Source organism: Telopea speciosissima, chromosome 4, assembly GCF_018873765.1.
Source record: "Telopea speciosissima isolate NSW1024214 ecotype Mountain lineage chromosome 4, Tspe_v1, whole genome shotgun sequence".
In the NCBI taxonomy this organism is placed as follows: Eukaryota; Viridiplantae; Streptophyta; class Magnoliopsida; order Proteales; family Proteaceae; genus Telopea; species Telopea speciosissima.
In genome coordinates this window covers 23988067-24003022 of record NC_057919.1, presented here as the reverse complement: position 1 = coordinate 24003022, position 14956 = coordinate 23988067, and the positions used below count along the sequence as shown (strand labels likewise).

Sequence of the window (14956 nt, the reverse complement as noted above, 5' to 3'; positions counted from 1 at the left end):
CTGACGGCTCTGTCGCAATGAATCACGACTCACGAGTGGGGCTTATCTTGGGTTAGGCGAATAGTTGATCACGAAGGAAAAAACCTAACATGCAGTGGTACTGCTATAAGTTGCCCCACATTTATCGTTGCTTATGAAGAGCATTTATCCAATACAATTTCTGGAGACATGCTGGCAGCATTTTGGAATTGAAGATTGTGAAAACCAAGTTTTCAGCATTGCTAATGCTATGGTAGCCAAAGGGATGAGGCCAAGGGCAGTACATAATTGGTTTCGTTGGTACCTTAATACTTTTTCATTTATTCATTTTGGGAGGTGGGAATGCTGATGGTTTGGTTCAAGGCTTGAAGAAATTGTAAGAATCTGAAATGAGTTTTTTTTGGGGGAATTTAGGATTCGTTCAAAGAAAAAGTACACTCCCTCACTTGTCAAAAATCAAAGTGAGAAAAACCCCATGGAGGAATGATTGTTGGAGATAGCCAATAATATCATGAAAGAAACAGATTGTTTCCCCATTTGTCTTAGAGTTTATTTCTAGAAATAGAGAGATGTTCTCTCTCTTCTAGATGATGTTACTCTTGGGGTGGGGCTTTTCTAGGTCGGATAGAATTCTCCTTTTGACTACGTTTAATTTTTATTTATTTCCAGTGCAGCAATATTTCATCAAATCCCTACCAAATCTCTCTCCCCCCACCCCCCAACGGACGAAGGAATGTTCCTGCTACAAGGCTGGCAGCCAAAGAAATGGGATCTTATAGGGTATTTTAGAAAATACTAAAACCTAGGAGGGTATTTATGAACCCGAAGGGGAAATGAATTATTCCATTTCCTTGGCTGCAAGCCTTATAGAAGGGACATTCCTGCTACAAGTGTAGCAGCAAAATTCCCCCCCTCCGCCCCCCCCCCCCCCCAAAAAAAAAAAAAAAAGAAAAAAAAAAGGACAAACTATTATACAAAATCCATGGTCCAAAGAATCATGAAATGACATGATCTTATTTTGTCCTGGACGGTAATTAAGCTTGTTTGCTTCACTGATACATCTCATTTGACAAACACGCTCAGAAATTTCATCAAATTTAGGAGCATATCAAAATGGACCACACTGAACTACTTAGAGCCACTGGTCCTTATTCCCATTGATTTCAGTTATACATTAACAACCCAATATCCTACCAGATAATTCAATATTCTGAATTGTCAGCTTATCCAGAAATAGGTGAAACTAGGTTTCTTAAGATAAATGATGAATTCTAGACTTAAAGTTATAGATCTTCATTGCAAAAAATAATTATTACTTTCCAATAAAAAAAATTATTAGTAAATATCTACATAATAAGATAATATGCTTCCATCAATCACAATAGTACAGCCAAGAACAGTTTCTTAGATATGCTTACTAAGATGAAAATAAAATATGCTACACAGATAGGAGCTTCTTTTCTTCTTGTTTTAATAACTATACATATACACATCAGCCCAGAATGAATAAGTCTCTGTCAGGCAGGCAGAGTAGTAGCATTGTTCATTTGGGGTTCACCATTGAATCAGATTCTATTAAATTTATAATCTACACCATGTCTTTGAGCCACTATGATATCTTTCAGTGGTTTTGTAGACTCAAGGTCTGATTTTTTTCCATGGGTTTTGGGGTTGACCTTAGGTGATTTTCTTCTGGAGTACAATGGACTTCTCATGTCGTTAGAGCATCAGGAAGATTGGTTGGGGCTCCGAGAATCTTACCTCCCACATCAGGAAAGCTTTCATAGCCAGGCATTGGCCCAACCTTCCCATCCCTGGACACCTTGACTGGATATGACATTAAGTGTCCCTTCATTTCATTATTATTCTCCACAGACACATATGACTTCCAGTTACGTTGTGCTAATTTATTAACACACATAACACAATCAAGAGTTTGTGGTTCGCGAAAACATTCTTCTAGTATACCAAGATGCTCAGCCCAGAGAGACATCCGATAACCATATACCTGCAATTTATTGCAAATAGATCAATTAGGTAGAAGACATCCATATAAGCTTCACACTTTTTCATCAAAAAAACAAAATGTTCACATCTATTACCCAAGAGCCACAAGCCATGCACAAGATAGAAGGGGTGAATGAACTTCATGCAAAGAACTATTCAGAAAATGTTTACCTACCAAAAGGCAGCCAGTCAAGATAACATTGTCTACATGCCCCTAAATATCTGTCATGTGGCAGCTCAGTTGGTGCTCAAATTTTATGTACATGTCCATCTCACCATCTTTTCATTAGGTAAGTTCAGCCCAGAGGCATTTTCTCAGTTGGTTGAAATCGTCTTTGGATAATACAAAGGTAAAAATTCAATACATTATGGGTAAGTCATATGGTAGAGATGGCATCTGAAACTTAACATGTGTCTAATCCAATGTCTAGACTCTAGACTAATCAATGGTTGGCTTGACCAGATCATCCTTATGTGGCTCAAAGTGGTGGCCTGTGAAGGCAAGCTAAATCTGCCATGTCGCAGTTTGGTTAGTCTCAAACTTGGTTGACATGTTTATCTGATCATCTAGTCCGTCATATGTTATTTTTCCTCCATTCTGAATGTTCCATGTGTCATAATAATGCTTTGAGAATTGTTTGAGAAAAGTCGACTGTAATATGAAGTGTATGTATGTGAAGTTGTGTGTGCATGATGTCAGGTGGCTGATGTTGGTAATTGAACCAAGTCAATTTTGGTTCAGTTGAATGGTTCATGTGTTATTGGTCCAACATAATTGCTCTAGTGGTTCAGTTTGAACCAAACCAATTCCGGTCTACTAAAATAGGCCATTCTAGACCATTTTATTTAATACAGCCCAGCAGGTTTTGGCCAGCAGTTTGTTATGATTTGGCCAGTTTCTAGTTAAATTATCCAGCATGCATTGAGATAGACTCGGCCAGCTGGGTTGGGTGAACAGTTGAAAATTTTGTCACATTATTATTTCCTAAACCCAGCTGATTGTAAAAGTACAGTGAGTACAACTGAAATAAAAATTCTTTTATTATTTGGATTCTTAAAAAGTCTATTTAATTGGGTTTTTTTCTATTCTGAACTGAATGGGATCTTCTTGTACATACGATTTCAGTGTTCTCCTTGGAACCAGGTTTTAAAAGGAGAAAAAGGAGGAGAGGGTTGTGCGTGTATGATCTCTCTTTCTAATGTCGGTTGAGGTAAATAAAGAAGAAAGAAAGTTAATCCCTAATCAATAAGGAGGTTTTCAGAAACGTGAAATATTCTTAAGCAGTCAGTTTGAGAGGAGGGCAGTCTGAAAAGATAAGGAGAGACAATGGGAGAAGAAAATGCAAGGAAAAAAAAAGAAAGGAGAGAGACCTACTCAACTCATGCAGCCAGTTGAGATAAGTTGGGAGTCGAGAGAGAGGAGGGAGAGAAAATAGGAGAAGTAAAAAGGGAGAGAGTTTGTGTGTGAGACCTCTTTTTCTAAAGTCGGTTTTTGGAGATTAAAAATGGGGTCTATCATATTCTAAACTCCAACCCAAGCAGCAAGCAAGAGAAGAGAAGAGAAAAAAACAAAAAGAGAGAGAGGAAAAGAGGAATCCACAAGAAGAAACAGAGGAGAGAGTACTGTTGTAATGCCTATTCCACTTTTTTTGGCTGCTTCTCTATTGGAATTGGTCGGAATCATGCCTTTGTTGCAGAAGCTATCGCGGTGTGCAAGGCTATGCAACTTGCTTTCAGTTGGAACTTCAGGAAATTGATTATTGAGAGTGACAATCTCTTTGTAATTCACATTTTAAAAGGCAACTCTCTTGCTCATCCTTGGAGGATTGCTACAATCATCCATGACTGCCTACAGCTCATTCCCCTTTTTGAAGAAATTCAGTTCATACATACATTTAGGGAAGCCAATTCTGTAGCTGATAGTCTTGCTTCTTCGGCAGCGGCTGCTCAGCATTGTTGTTGTTGGTCTGATTCCCCTCCTTCGTCCATCTCTTCTTTGTTGTATTTGGACTCTGCAGGAACTTTGTTCCTTCGTCAATAAAATATTTTATCAAAAAAAAAAAGAGAGAGTACTGTTGTGTGTGTGCTGCCTTGAAGAATAAGTAGAGAGAGATCTGGAGGAAAAAAAAAAGAACAGGATTCTCTCCAAGTTTTTTAAGAAAAGAGAGCAAGGAGGCTCTTGCGATTTGCAAGATGAGGGCCGAGCAGAAATCTGCAGGGAAGATATTCTGCAATGCACCCTCTTTACCTCCTGGGCTGAATAAATACAACAACATCTGTTCTTAATCCCTTTCTTTTTTTTCACGTCTGGAAGACCTGGAGAGCAGGGAGGAAAAGAAGAACTTGAGAAATCTCCGAGGATTTGGCCAACGACGCCCCATAAACAGTAAGTTTGGGTGCGGGTTTGATTTAATATTCTATGTGAAACTAAATCGGTTCAAGCAAGCAATATCAGGTTAGTTGATTTTTATCCTTAGTTTGCGTTTTTGCGAATCTGAGATTGAATTCACAATTAATATCATCAGATTATATTACTGTTATAAGGATAGAATTCTAGAACTTGGATACAAGTTCATGGGTGGATGAAACCATGTAACCTGTTGAGGACAGAATCAGTCTGCCGATCAGAGAACATGTGGATCTCCTTATGGGGAAGGAATTTGGACCCCATATTTTGTGTGTACGTGAATGACTTGGGGACAGTTTACTGCACCGAATTGGGCTCCATCCAAATTCATTTGGTATGGCAACCTAATGCAAACTTGGGTCACACATGCAGACAGGACAGAATTTGACCCTGTTTTTGGGGAGGGTTGAAACTCGACTTAAACTGAGAATTTGGACCTAGAATTTAGTGTGCAAGATCCTTTTGAGTGTACTTTAATTTGGCAAAGGGTAGTTATTTGAGTTTGGCAAGTGGTAGTTTTAGCATTGTTTTGTTGCAGTGCGCAGATTGACAGAATTGAATTTTAGTTCAACAGTTTTCATTAGGACCATGTATAGAAGCATCTTGCAACGGGGCCATACAACTATTACAAATGTTACACAGACTAAAAGGAAGATTAACCAATGTTTGGCTGCAGCAGATGCCTTAAAAAACAAATGGTGAAAGAAAAATGGTCAACTCTAAATCAGCTTCATTTACTAAGCACTCTAAACTTGGCAACCTGTTATTTAAAATTGAATGGAAGAATCAAAGTTCCAAACCTGGCCTCGTGGATGACAATTCTTTCTTGCCCATGTGTAACATGGTTGATAACTGCCCATAGCAATTTCTGTGTCCCTTGAACCATCCAAAGATCTTTGGTTAATGTTTGCAGATCCCATGATTACATATTCATCATCAACTATCATCCCTTTGGCATGGACATAAATCATAAATCTGCGAAACTTTTGAGCTAATCCCTGTATAATCACACATGGGGAGAAAGATTATACTGTTGAGCTATTTTACAAAATCAAGCTCGTACATTATTTCATATTAAAGTGTGTATTTATAGAACAGAACAAATCTTACATATGCAGGAAAAAGCTTCTCCAGTTCATTACTGCCTCATTTCAAGGACAGGTAGACCTTGGTCTCGATCAGGATTGGCCTGGACTGCTCCCAGCTAAATATGGATTATCCAATCCTGTTAGTGTGAAGCAATCCAAAACCAATCCAGATCACACTCAGCTGGGAAAGATAAGGACGCATATATCTTCCTAAAAGTACCTTGAGCATGATCTAGGAAGTATGTTAAGATCACGAAAATACTAATAAATAAATTTGGATTTTTTACTCATTGGTGATATGAACCAGTCATTTTTTTGAAGAAAATTGTTATGTCCTAGTTGATGACTCACATGGATAATGAGGCATCCATCGATGTTTTCATGAAACTTATGTATCAAAACATCTTATTCAGTCTCTCGTTGAGGCAAAAAAAGAAGAGAGAGCACAGACACATGGCAAAAAGATTAAAGAACAGTTTTGGTACATGGTCAATTCAAACAAACTCACCTCAACTGAACCTTCCCCAACTATTTGGTGTAGCTACATGAATCTTTTTCTGCCATTCTACTTTATTTAACATCCTATTTGTATGATCAATGAAACCAAAGGATTTAAAAATTCCAAGAAAAGCGTGAAGTCCAAAATACTAATATATAAGGCTTAACATAAGGAGCACTAATGTTGTTTCAGAAAATAGTGTTGGATCCATGTAAAAAGCACATGGCCCACTATTTTTGATGATGTTGGGCATAGTTCAAGATCTCGGCGAGATCTTGCTTTTATCTCGGTTTCATAGCATCTCGAGACTAGATTACATGTGATACATAAATAATACCATATCTTGACCGAGATCTCGAGCTTATGTCTCGTTTCGGTTCGACTCGGTCGACCAGACCTTATTAAAGCCTCATAAAACACATAACTCAACGAGATCTCGACTTGCTCTCGCCTCTCTCTCACCTGTCTTGCCTCTGTGAAGGGGAAACTCCATCTTCGGGGGTTTTTTTTGTTAGAGTGTTAGAATACCTTGTATAAGGGTAGTTCTGTCATTGTCCTGTTAGAAGACATGACCAAGTTGTATTTTTTCTTGTTCTTGTTTTATTTCATTTTACCTCCCTAGGGAGGCCTGTGTAATTTAGAAGAGTTTGTTAATGAAGTAATATGTGTGTTGAGAATCTCTCAACACACAACCGATTCTCTCCCAACTCTTCTTCTCTTCTTCCCTTCTCCTTCCTCCTTACTGTTAACTCCTTAATCTTCCATTAGAATCGATCCATTGAAGCTTTAACTTGGTATCAGAGCTAGGATCTCTGGTTTGAGAGTCGGCTCAGCTCAGTGGTTGTCTTCTCCTCTCTTTGGAATCCTATAAATGTAAAGGGGGTTCCATTAGAGGTTGTATATGTGAGATACTATACTTCCTACAATCTTGGGAGTAGTATTCTTCAAACCAAGTCCATATGGAGGGAGGTTTAGGAGCTGCTAAAGTGTTTTGAAGCTTTGGAAGATGCCTGCCAAGCTACCGCCAACCTGTGAAGCATGTGCCTTGGTTCTCCTTCTTCTCTCCATCTCTTGGAGTGAGACCTAGCGCTTTTGAATCGCCTAGGGAAGTTGTCTCAGACCCCTAACCTCTTGGTTGTTGAGAGGAAGGGTATTTTTTTTTTTTGATGGAAAATTAACGTATGCAAAAACACACCAAAAGAGACTACAAGCCTAAGAACAGTCCTAAGTATTAGAGTTTATAAGGGTTAGAGGGGTATAGTTTAAACCTACGCTAGCAGAGTTCAACATCGAATCTAACAATTCACAGTAAACGCCGGTGGAAGCCCAAGGGATGGGGAGCGAGAAAGGATATTTAAACAAATTATATAAAGTCCTATCAACAGTCCATATGCCCCGTAGCCTAATGTTTGCATCCCATGCAGTGAACCATCCATGGTAAAGGCCTATCAGCGCAGCTTCAGTACCATCAGTGGTGTTTAGGCTACCTGCATCTGTTAACATATGATGGCCATCTATCAAAATGTAAAAAGCCACTGAGCTAGTTTAAGTGCAGGTTCAAAAAGTCCTCCGATCAGTAAACCAGGGAATTGGAAGTTAATGTTAGCAGGTAAAATAGTGTTGATAGTGGTATGTGTGTGATGAGTGGTATGAAGGTATTTAGCTCCCAACTGTTGTGAAACTTTGGAAACAAACTCTGTTTTTCCGCCCAGTGGGCTATTTCAAGTTCGATTCTGCCTTTGGCAGATTGGTTTGCCTTGGAACTTGACTCATTCAAGTCGTATGGGAGTGTTGTTTTGAAGCCCTAAGAGCTTGTTCTTGAAGGTGGAAGATTGGAAGATTGCTGCTGTACAGGTATTAGCAGCTCTGTTTCTGTTTTTTGTGTGACCTTTTTTCGAAGATTGCTGCATCGGATGCTTGTTTGTTGCTGAGAATGGAATGTGTGCATCTTGGTACACTTGTTGGGTGTTATACTGAAGTTCCTTGGCTGTTAGAAGGATTTGGTTTGAGTTATGCTTATTTTTTGCTCTCTGTATGCCTGCTATTTTCTAGGCTTGGTCTCAGCCTAGTGATTTGGTTGATTAAGCACTATTTGTGTATTGGCTTGCCTTCTTTATTTGGGTTGAGTATACTCCCTATTTGAGCAAAAACAGTGTGTTGATTGTTGAAGTGTTTGCCTATTATGTCTACTGTGTCTGGACAAGATTCTGAAGTCAGTGGACCTACTACAGCTGGCAGCCTGAGTAGTGGGTTCCCAACCATGGCTTCCTTTGATAACCCCAACACCCAGATCTCTGTCGTGAAGTTGGATAATACCAACTACTTGGATTGGTCACGATCTGTGAAGTTGTCCTTACACAGTAGGGGAAAATTGGGATACATTACAGGGTCTATCATAGCTCCTGCTATAACTGATCCAGGTTATCTAAAGTGGGAGACTGAGAACTCCACTGTTATGACTTGGATGATATTCTCCATGAAACCTGAGATAGGTAGGAGGTTTATGAGTAAGGAGACTGCGAAAGATATCTGGGACAGTGTCTCCAAAGTTTTTGACAGAGTTGGAGATGCAACAAAGGTGTATCAAATCCTCCAAAAGATCATCCATATGAAACAGGGTGATAGTAGTATATCAGAGTACTACAACTCTGTTATTAGCTTATGGGAGGAATATGATCACTATAACAACCTCCAGTTGTCCAATTCTGATGATCAGGCAAAGGTCTACAGGAGCCAAGAAAAGGAAAGGATCCTTATTTTGTTTGGTGGTCTTAACCCAGAGTATGAGCCTCTTCGCCTGCAAATCTTAGACAGATCTTACTTTCCATCTCTGGATGAAGTGTGCAGCTACTTGCAAAGTGAGGAAACCAGGAGAACCACCATGGATGTTGCACCATCCACAGAGATCTGCTCTTGTTTCTAGTTCCCACAGAGACTGGAAAAGTGGGGGGAAAAGCCAAGGACCAACTCGTGGAGATCACCGTGAGCGATTCAAATGTGATCATTGTGGCAAGCTTGGACACACCAAGGACAGGTGTTGGGATCTACATGGACAGCCCCCTGGTATGCGTGGTGGTTCATCTAGTACCCGTGGAGGCAAGCGAGGGGGAGCTTGGGCTCACTCTGCGACATCTGAGTTTGACCCACCTGGACCCCAGCCGGCTCCTGATTCCCTCTCATAGGATGATATTGCAGCCTTCCGTCGGCTGATGTCTCACCTTGGAGGGTCCGCTACTAGTTCTACCTTTGGAGGATCTACTACTTTTGCCTCAGCTCTGCAGGTCTCATCTACTCCTCTTACTACACCCACTTGGATCATTGACTCCGGAGCCTCTGATCACATGACTGGTATGTTACAGTACTTTGATTCCTACTCCATTTGCTCTGGCCGGGACAAGGTAAGGGTTGCTGATGGTTCCCTTTCTTCTATCTTTGGTAAGGGTAATGTGCGAGTTATTCCTTCTATTTCCCTTGAGTCTGTCCTTCATGTTCCTGATTTTGCTACTAACCTATTATCCGTGAGTCATCTCACCAAATCCTTACATTGTTGTATCGCTTTCTTTCCTTCCTATTGTGTATTTCAGGATTTGGAGACAAAGAGGGTTATTGGCAGTGGGACTAAGAAAGGAGGACTCTATCTTCTTGAGCCACGGTTACCTGCTCAATCTACTGCTGCAACTTATGTTTGTGGTCGGAGTGACCGTAGTACTTCGGAGTCTGTAATGCTTTGGCATCACTGTTTGGGTCATCCCTCTTTTATTGTTATGAGGAGACAGTTATCCCACTTGTTTACTTCTTTTCCTTCATCTTATGTTTTTCAGTGTGAATCTTGTATTTTTGCTAAACATTGTCGTACTTCTTATCCTTATCGTGGTAATAGATCTACTGCACCTTTTTCTTTTGTTCATACTGATGTTTGGGGGCCTTCCCCTACTACTTTGTCTGGATTTCATTACTTTGTTTCATTTGTGGATGACTATTCTCGGTCTACTTGGACTGTTTTGTTGAAACAAAAGAGTGATGTTTGTGATGCCTTTAAGGATTTTTATCAACTTATCCGTACTCAGTTTGGTACTCGAATCCAACTTGTTAGGTCTGATAAGGGGGGTGAGTACATGTATGGGGGGCTCCAACAGTTCTTTACTGATAATGGCATCATCCATCAACTGGCTTGTGTTGACACCCCACAGCAAAATGGGGTGGCTGAGCGCAAAACCGCCATTTGCTGGAAATCACCAGGAGTCTTCTCTTTGGTATGCATGTGCCTAAGACTTTCTGGTCTGATGCACTTCTTACCGTTGCCTTTCTTATTAATTGGATGCCAACTCCTCTCCTTGGCTCTAAGTCCCCCTTGGCTCTTCTTTCTCCTCAATCCTCAGTTTTCTCCTCGACTCCAAGAGTCTTTGGTTGTGTCTGTTATGTTCATGTCAACAAATCAGCCCGTACCAAGCTTGATCCCAAAGCTCTCAAGTGTGTCTTCTTGGGCTACTCTAATTCAACCAAAGGGTATAAGTGCTATCATCCTCCTTCCCGAAGGCGACTTCTCTCCAAAGATGTCACCTTCTTTGAGTCTATCCCTTATTTTTCTTCCCCTCAACATTCTGTTCAGGAGGAGAGTACTAGCAGTGAACAGAATGCTGATGTCATTCCCTTTCTATCTCCCTTACCTACCTCCACTTCCCCATTCCTATTTGATATTGGAAAGTACAAAGAAGTGGATGTTGTTGATGATACTGATGCTGATGGTGTTGTTGATATTGATGCTAGTAGTGGTGGTGATGCTAGCAGGAAAGCTGATGGTGTTGTTGATATTGATGCTAGTAGTGGTGGTGATGCTAGCAGGAAAAAAGAATACAAGGGAATAAGATTCAAAGAAGATGGTGTATTCACAAGAGGTGAATGCTTGTTAAAGGGGAAAGGGAAACAACCATGGTATAAGCAACCTTGCCAAAACCCCTCTTTGGATCCACATCCTCAGTCTCATCCTCCTCAGTCAGGTAATTCCCCTCCTTCTGAATTAGATCTTCCCATTGCTATGAGAAAAGAGAAGAGAGCCTGTACCAACCCCATAGCCCAGTTTGTTTCCTATGACTCCATTTCTCCTACAGGTATTGCTTTTTCCATTGCCCTAGAGTCTTCTTCCATTCCCAAAAATGTCACAGAGGCCTTATCCGATCCAAAATGGATGCAAGCAATGACTGAGGAAATGGTGGCTCTAGAGAAGAACAATACTTGGACACTTGTTGATCTTCCCAGGGGGAGAACTCCAGTTGGATGCAGATGGGTCTATACAATCAAGTATAGATTCGATGGTACAGTAGAAAGGTACAAAGCTAGGCTGGTTGCAAAAGGGTATAGTCAAGTGTACGACATTGACTACCAGGAGACTTTTGCCCCTATAGCCAAGCATAACTCAATCAGGGTTCTCCTTTCAGTGGCAGCCAATAAAGATTGGCCAATGTACCAATTAGATGTGAAGAATGCATTTCTTCATGGAGATTTAGCAGAAGAAGTGGACATGCAGCCTCCACCTGGTTTTAAGTGTCCCTCAGCTGAAAGGAAAGTGTGTCTCTTGAAGAAAGCTCTCTATGGCCTCAAGCAGTCCCCTAAGGCCTGGTTTGAGAGATTTAGACAAGCCATTCTAAAGAATGGGTATTATCAGAGTCAAGCTGACCACACCTTGTTTATCAGGAGGGGTAATGGCACAGTTACAGCCCTCATTGTCTACGTTGATGACATCGTGGTAACTGGGAATGATGTTGCTGAGATAAACAGATTGAAGTCTTATCTGACTAAATAGTTCGAGATCAAAGACCTTGGACTCTTGAAATACTTCTTGGGGATTGAAGTATCTAGATAAAGGAAAGGAATCAACATATGCCAAAGGAAATTTGTCTTGGATCTTCTGAAAGAGACAGGGATGATGGGGTGCAAACCAACCACTTGCCCCATTGATCCGAATCATAAGCTTGGTGATGAATGTGGCTCTTCTCTTATAGATGCAAGTAAGTACCAAAGATTAGCTGGGAAACTAATCTATCTCTCCTTGACTCGACTAGACATCTCCTATGCAGTTGGGGTGGTGAGTCAGTTCATGCATGCTCCCAAGAGTGGACATCTGGATGCAGTGTATCGCATCATTAGATATTTGAAATCCTGTCCAGGAAAAGGTCTTCTATTTACCAGGCATGACCATTTGCAGATTGAAGGCTACACAGATGTTGATTGGGCTAGTTCAGTCTCTGACAGGAGATCCACTTCTGGATACTGTACCTTTGTGGGTGGTAATCTAGTTACCTGGAGGAGCAAGAAACAACCAGTTGTAGCTAGATCCAGTGCAGAGGCCGAGTTTAGGGCCATGGCTCATGGAGTGTGTGAGCTTATGTGGCTGAAGAGGCTTCTTTAAGACTTGAGCTTTGAAACTGAAGAGCTAACGAGACTTTACTGTGACAACAAAGCTGCCATAAGCATTGCATAATCCGGTTCAACATGATCAAACCAAGCATATTGACGTTGATCGTCACTTCATCAAAGAGAAGCTGGATTCTGGGTGCATTTGTACTCCCTTTGTGAAGACGGGTGATCAAGTAGCAGATATCTTCACCAAGGGTCTCACTCGTAGTCTATTTAGTATCCTATTGTGCAAGCTGGGAATGTATGACATTTATTCTCCAACTTGAGGGGGAGTGTTAGAGTGTTAGAATATCTTGTATAAGGGTAGTTCTTTCATTGTCCTGTTAGAAGACATGACCAAGTTGTATTTTTTCTTGTTCTTGTTTTATTTCATTTTACCTCCCTAGCGAGACCTGTGTAATTTAGAAGAGTTTATTAATGAAGTAATATGTGTGTTGAGAATCTCTCAACACACAACTGATTCTCTCCCAACTCTTCTTCTCTTCTTCCCTTCTCCTTCCTCCTTGCTATTGACTACTTAATCTTCCATTACAATCGATCCATTGAAGCTTTAATTTTTTTTCATTTCTTTTGGCATATCACACCTCCAACACCATCAAAGCTTGGTTCATTGAAGATTGAAGCTGCTACTCTCCTCCAAGCTGCATCTCAAGAACCTAAGGTAACTATTCATCTCAAAAACTATATTTTTCATAGAAACATGATCTAAACTTGTTTGTTGACTATGAATTTTTTATATGTCAGACATTGTCCACCGATCTAAACTTGTTTGTAAAAACTAATGGTTCCACTGTGTTTAGAAGGCCTAAAATAAGGGGAATGTCAAGTTTCAGCCCCTATCTTGGCCATATGGCTGCTGAAACCTACCATCGAGTTCAGGAAAAAAAAAATACATGATCTTGGAGAGATCACGATTTCGTGGCCTGGCGAAACCGAGACCTAAAACCTTGATGTTGGGTATATGCATCAATGATGTACACCTCATATTGTTGAGATGAAACCTTCCAAATTGCCTCAAGTGCTTTCCTCCATGTTAAGTCCTACAAAAGTACAAGGTGCTGGACTTGGCGAACCCCAAAATATAGTCTTTTTTTTTTTTTACTTCCACCTCTTATTTCAAAGGCGAGGCTTTTGAAGAATCTTTAATACTAACACTGCTGATATGGATTACAAAATTCTTCAGACAACTGAGATTAAACATTGAATGATTACGAAAATTTTGATTAGAATGCGATGGTAACTTCTCTCCCTCTCCCCCACCCAACCAAAAAAAAAAGTACTGGTAACAGAAACATTGCAGACAGAAGAACACCTCACCAGTGCACTGTTTTCAGAAGACGGATTTGTTTGTGCGGAACCTTCTGGTGCACCATCTTCACGCTTACCCAGGCAATAGAAGTTCAAATAATCCTGCGGATGGTATTGGTTAGCTAGGCCTGCCTTTTCAAGTGCCTGCCCAACAATCCTGTACATCATTTCCATTGTTTGACTCTGCAGAAATTTAAGGAGGATTTTAAGTACCAGTAGGTTATCATGTATTGTCTTCAAAGTCTGCATTTCAGAAAGGTAAGGTGGTATAGAGATAGGAGCACTTGGATTAACAGAATCAAACGAAAACATCATCAAGAAGTATATGGAATTATATTCTCATGTTGACATCTACTGGATCAGAGCATAAAATACAGGTGCCAGACTTGTCTAGTTGCTTATGGTGGTAAGTTGACATGGTATTACTTTGTTGCTAACTCTGGTGACTGACAACAAAGGTTAAAAAAGTGTTTCTTTTTGGACAACCAGAAAGAAGTGGAGGTAAAGTGGAAGCAGGGTGGTCCTAACTGAAGCCCTGTTGGAAAGCAGAAATGGCTTTTCGTCCACATGAAATTAGCTGATGGGCTCAAATCTAGTGGACATAGTCCATGTCATCATCTAAGTAGGGGTTTATTTCAGACCAATCTGATTTCTCCACATATTATCTTGAAGTTTTGAAGAAGTAACTTTTTAATTTGGTATTAGGTGCAGTACAGAAGCCATAAAAAAACAAGGGGGAAATGCAGAAAGACTTATGATGAGCCATATGGTTGAGTTAGGCTCTCAATTCTAACATGTGCCTATCCAAGTTATTCCCCATCTGTCAAACAGTCAGAATAACCATACGAATAGTCCATGTCAAAAAAACAAGCTGCTTCAGTCGGAATTCTTACCACTTGAGCTTAAGTTGGCTACATTTCCCGAAAAAGTAAAAAAGGCAAAAGAGAAGTGGTTCTGTTTCTTGAGATAAGAAGCATCATGTATAATGGTCTTGTTTGTAAACTTTATCTTGCTAAAGATCTTAATAACCAGAAAGGAGAGCATCAATACCACATATCATGAAGAATAAAGAGGCCTCAATAATCCCCATGTTTCATCATATGGATAAAATAAGGAAATTCCTCAGTAAACTCCATGTTCTTGATCTGTTTGGCATCTCTCATGTGACACTTTATGTTTTCCTTGCACAGTTAGGTTGCAACTGACTCAAAAGGTGATATGCTTATCATAATTGTTACGGCGGCTAGGCGAATC

At 40.3% G+C, this 14956-nt stretch overlaps 1 protein-coding gene across 4 annotated transcripts in view; it reads right to left on the bottom strand.

The window, feature by feature from the left end:
- Positions 1-1617: 1617 nt before the first annotated feature.
- Positions 1618-14956, bottom strand: part of LOC122660397 (phospholipase D delta-like) — a 55308-nt gene continuing 41969 nt past the window's right edge. For 3 of the 4 annotated variants that reach the window (XM_043855694.1, XM_043855691.1, XM_043855690.1), the window contains 3 exons: positions 13712-13885; positions 5194-5391; positions 1618-1987 (listed from right to left, as the gene is read on the bottom strand). In XM_043855694.1, the coding sequence (XP_043711629.1) occupies positions 1691-1987; positions 5194-5391; positions 13712-13885 (669 nt within the window). In that variant the 3' untranslated portion in view covers positions 1618-1690. The remainder of the gene's footprint in view (positions 1988-5193; positions 5392-13711; positions 13886-14956) is intronic. The other variant, XM_043855693.1, reaches the window with a different exon arrangement.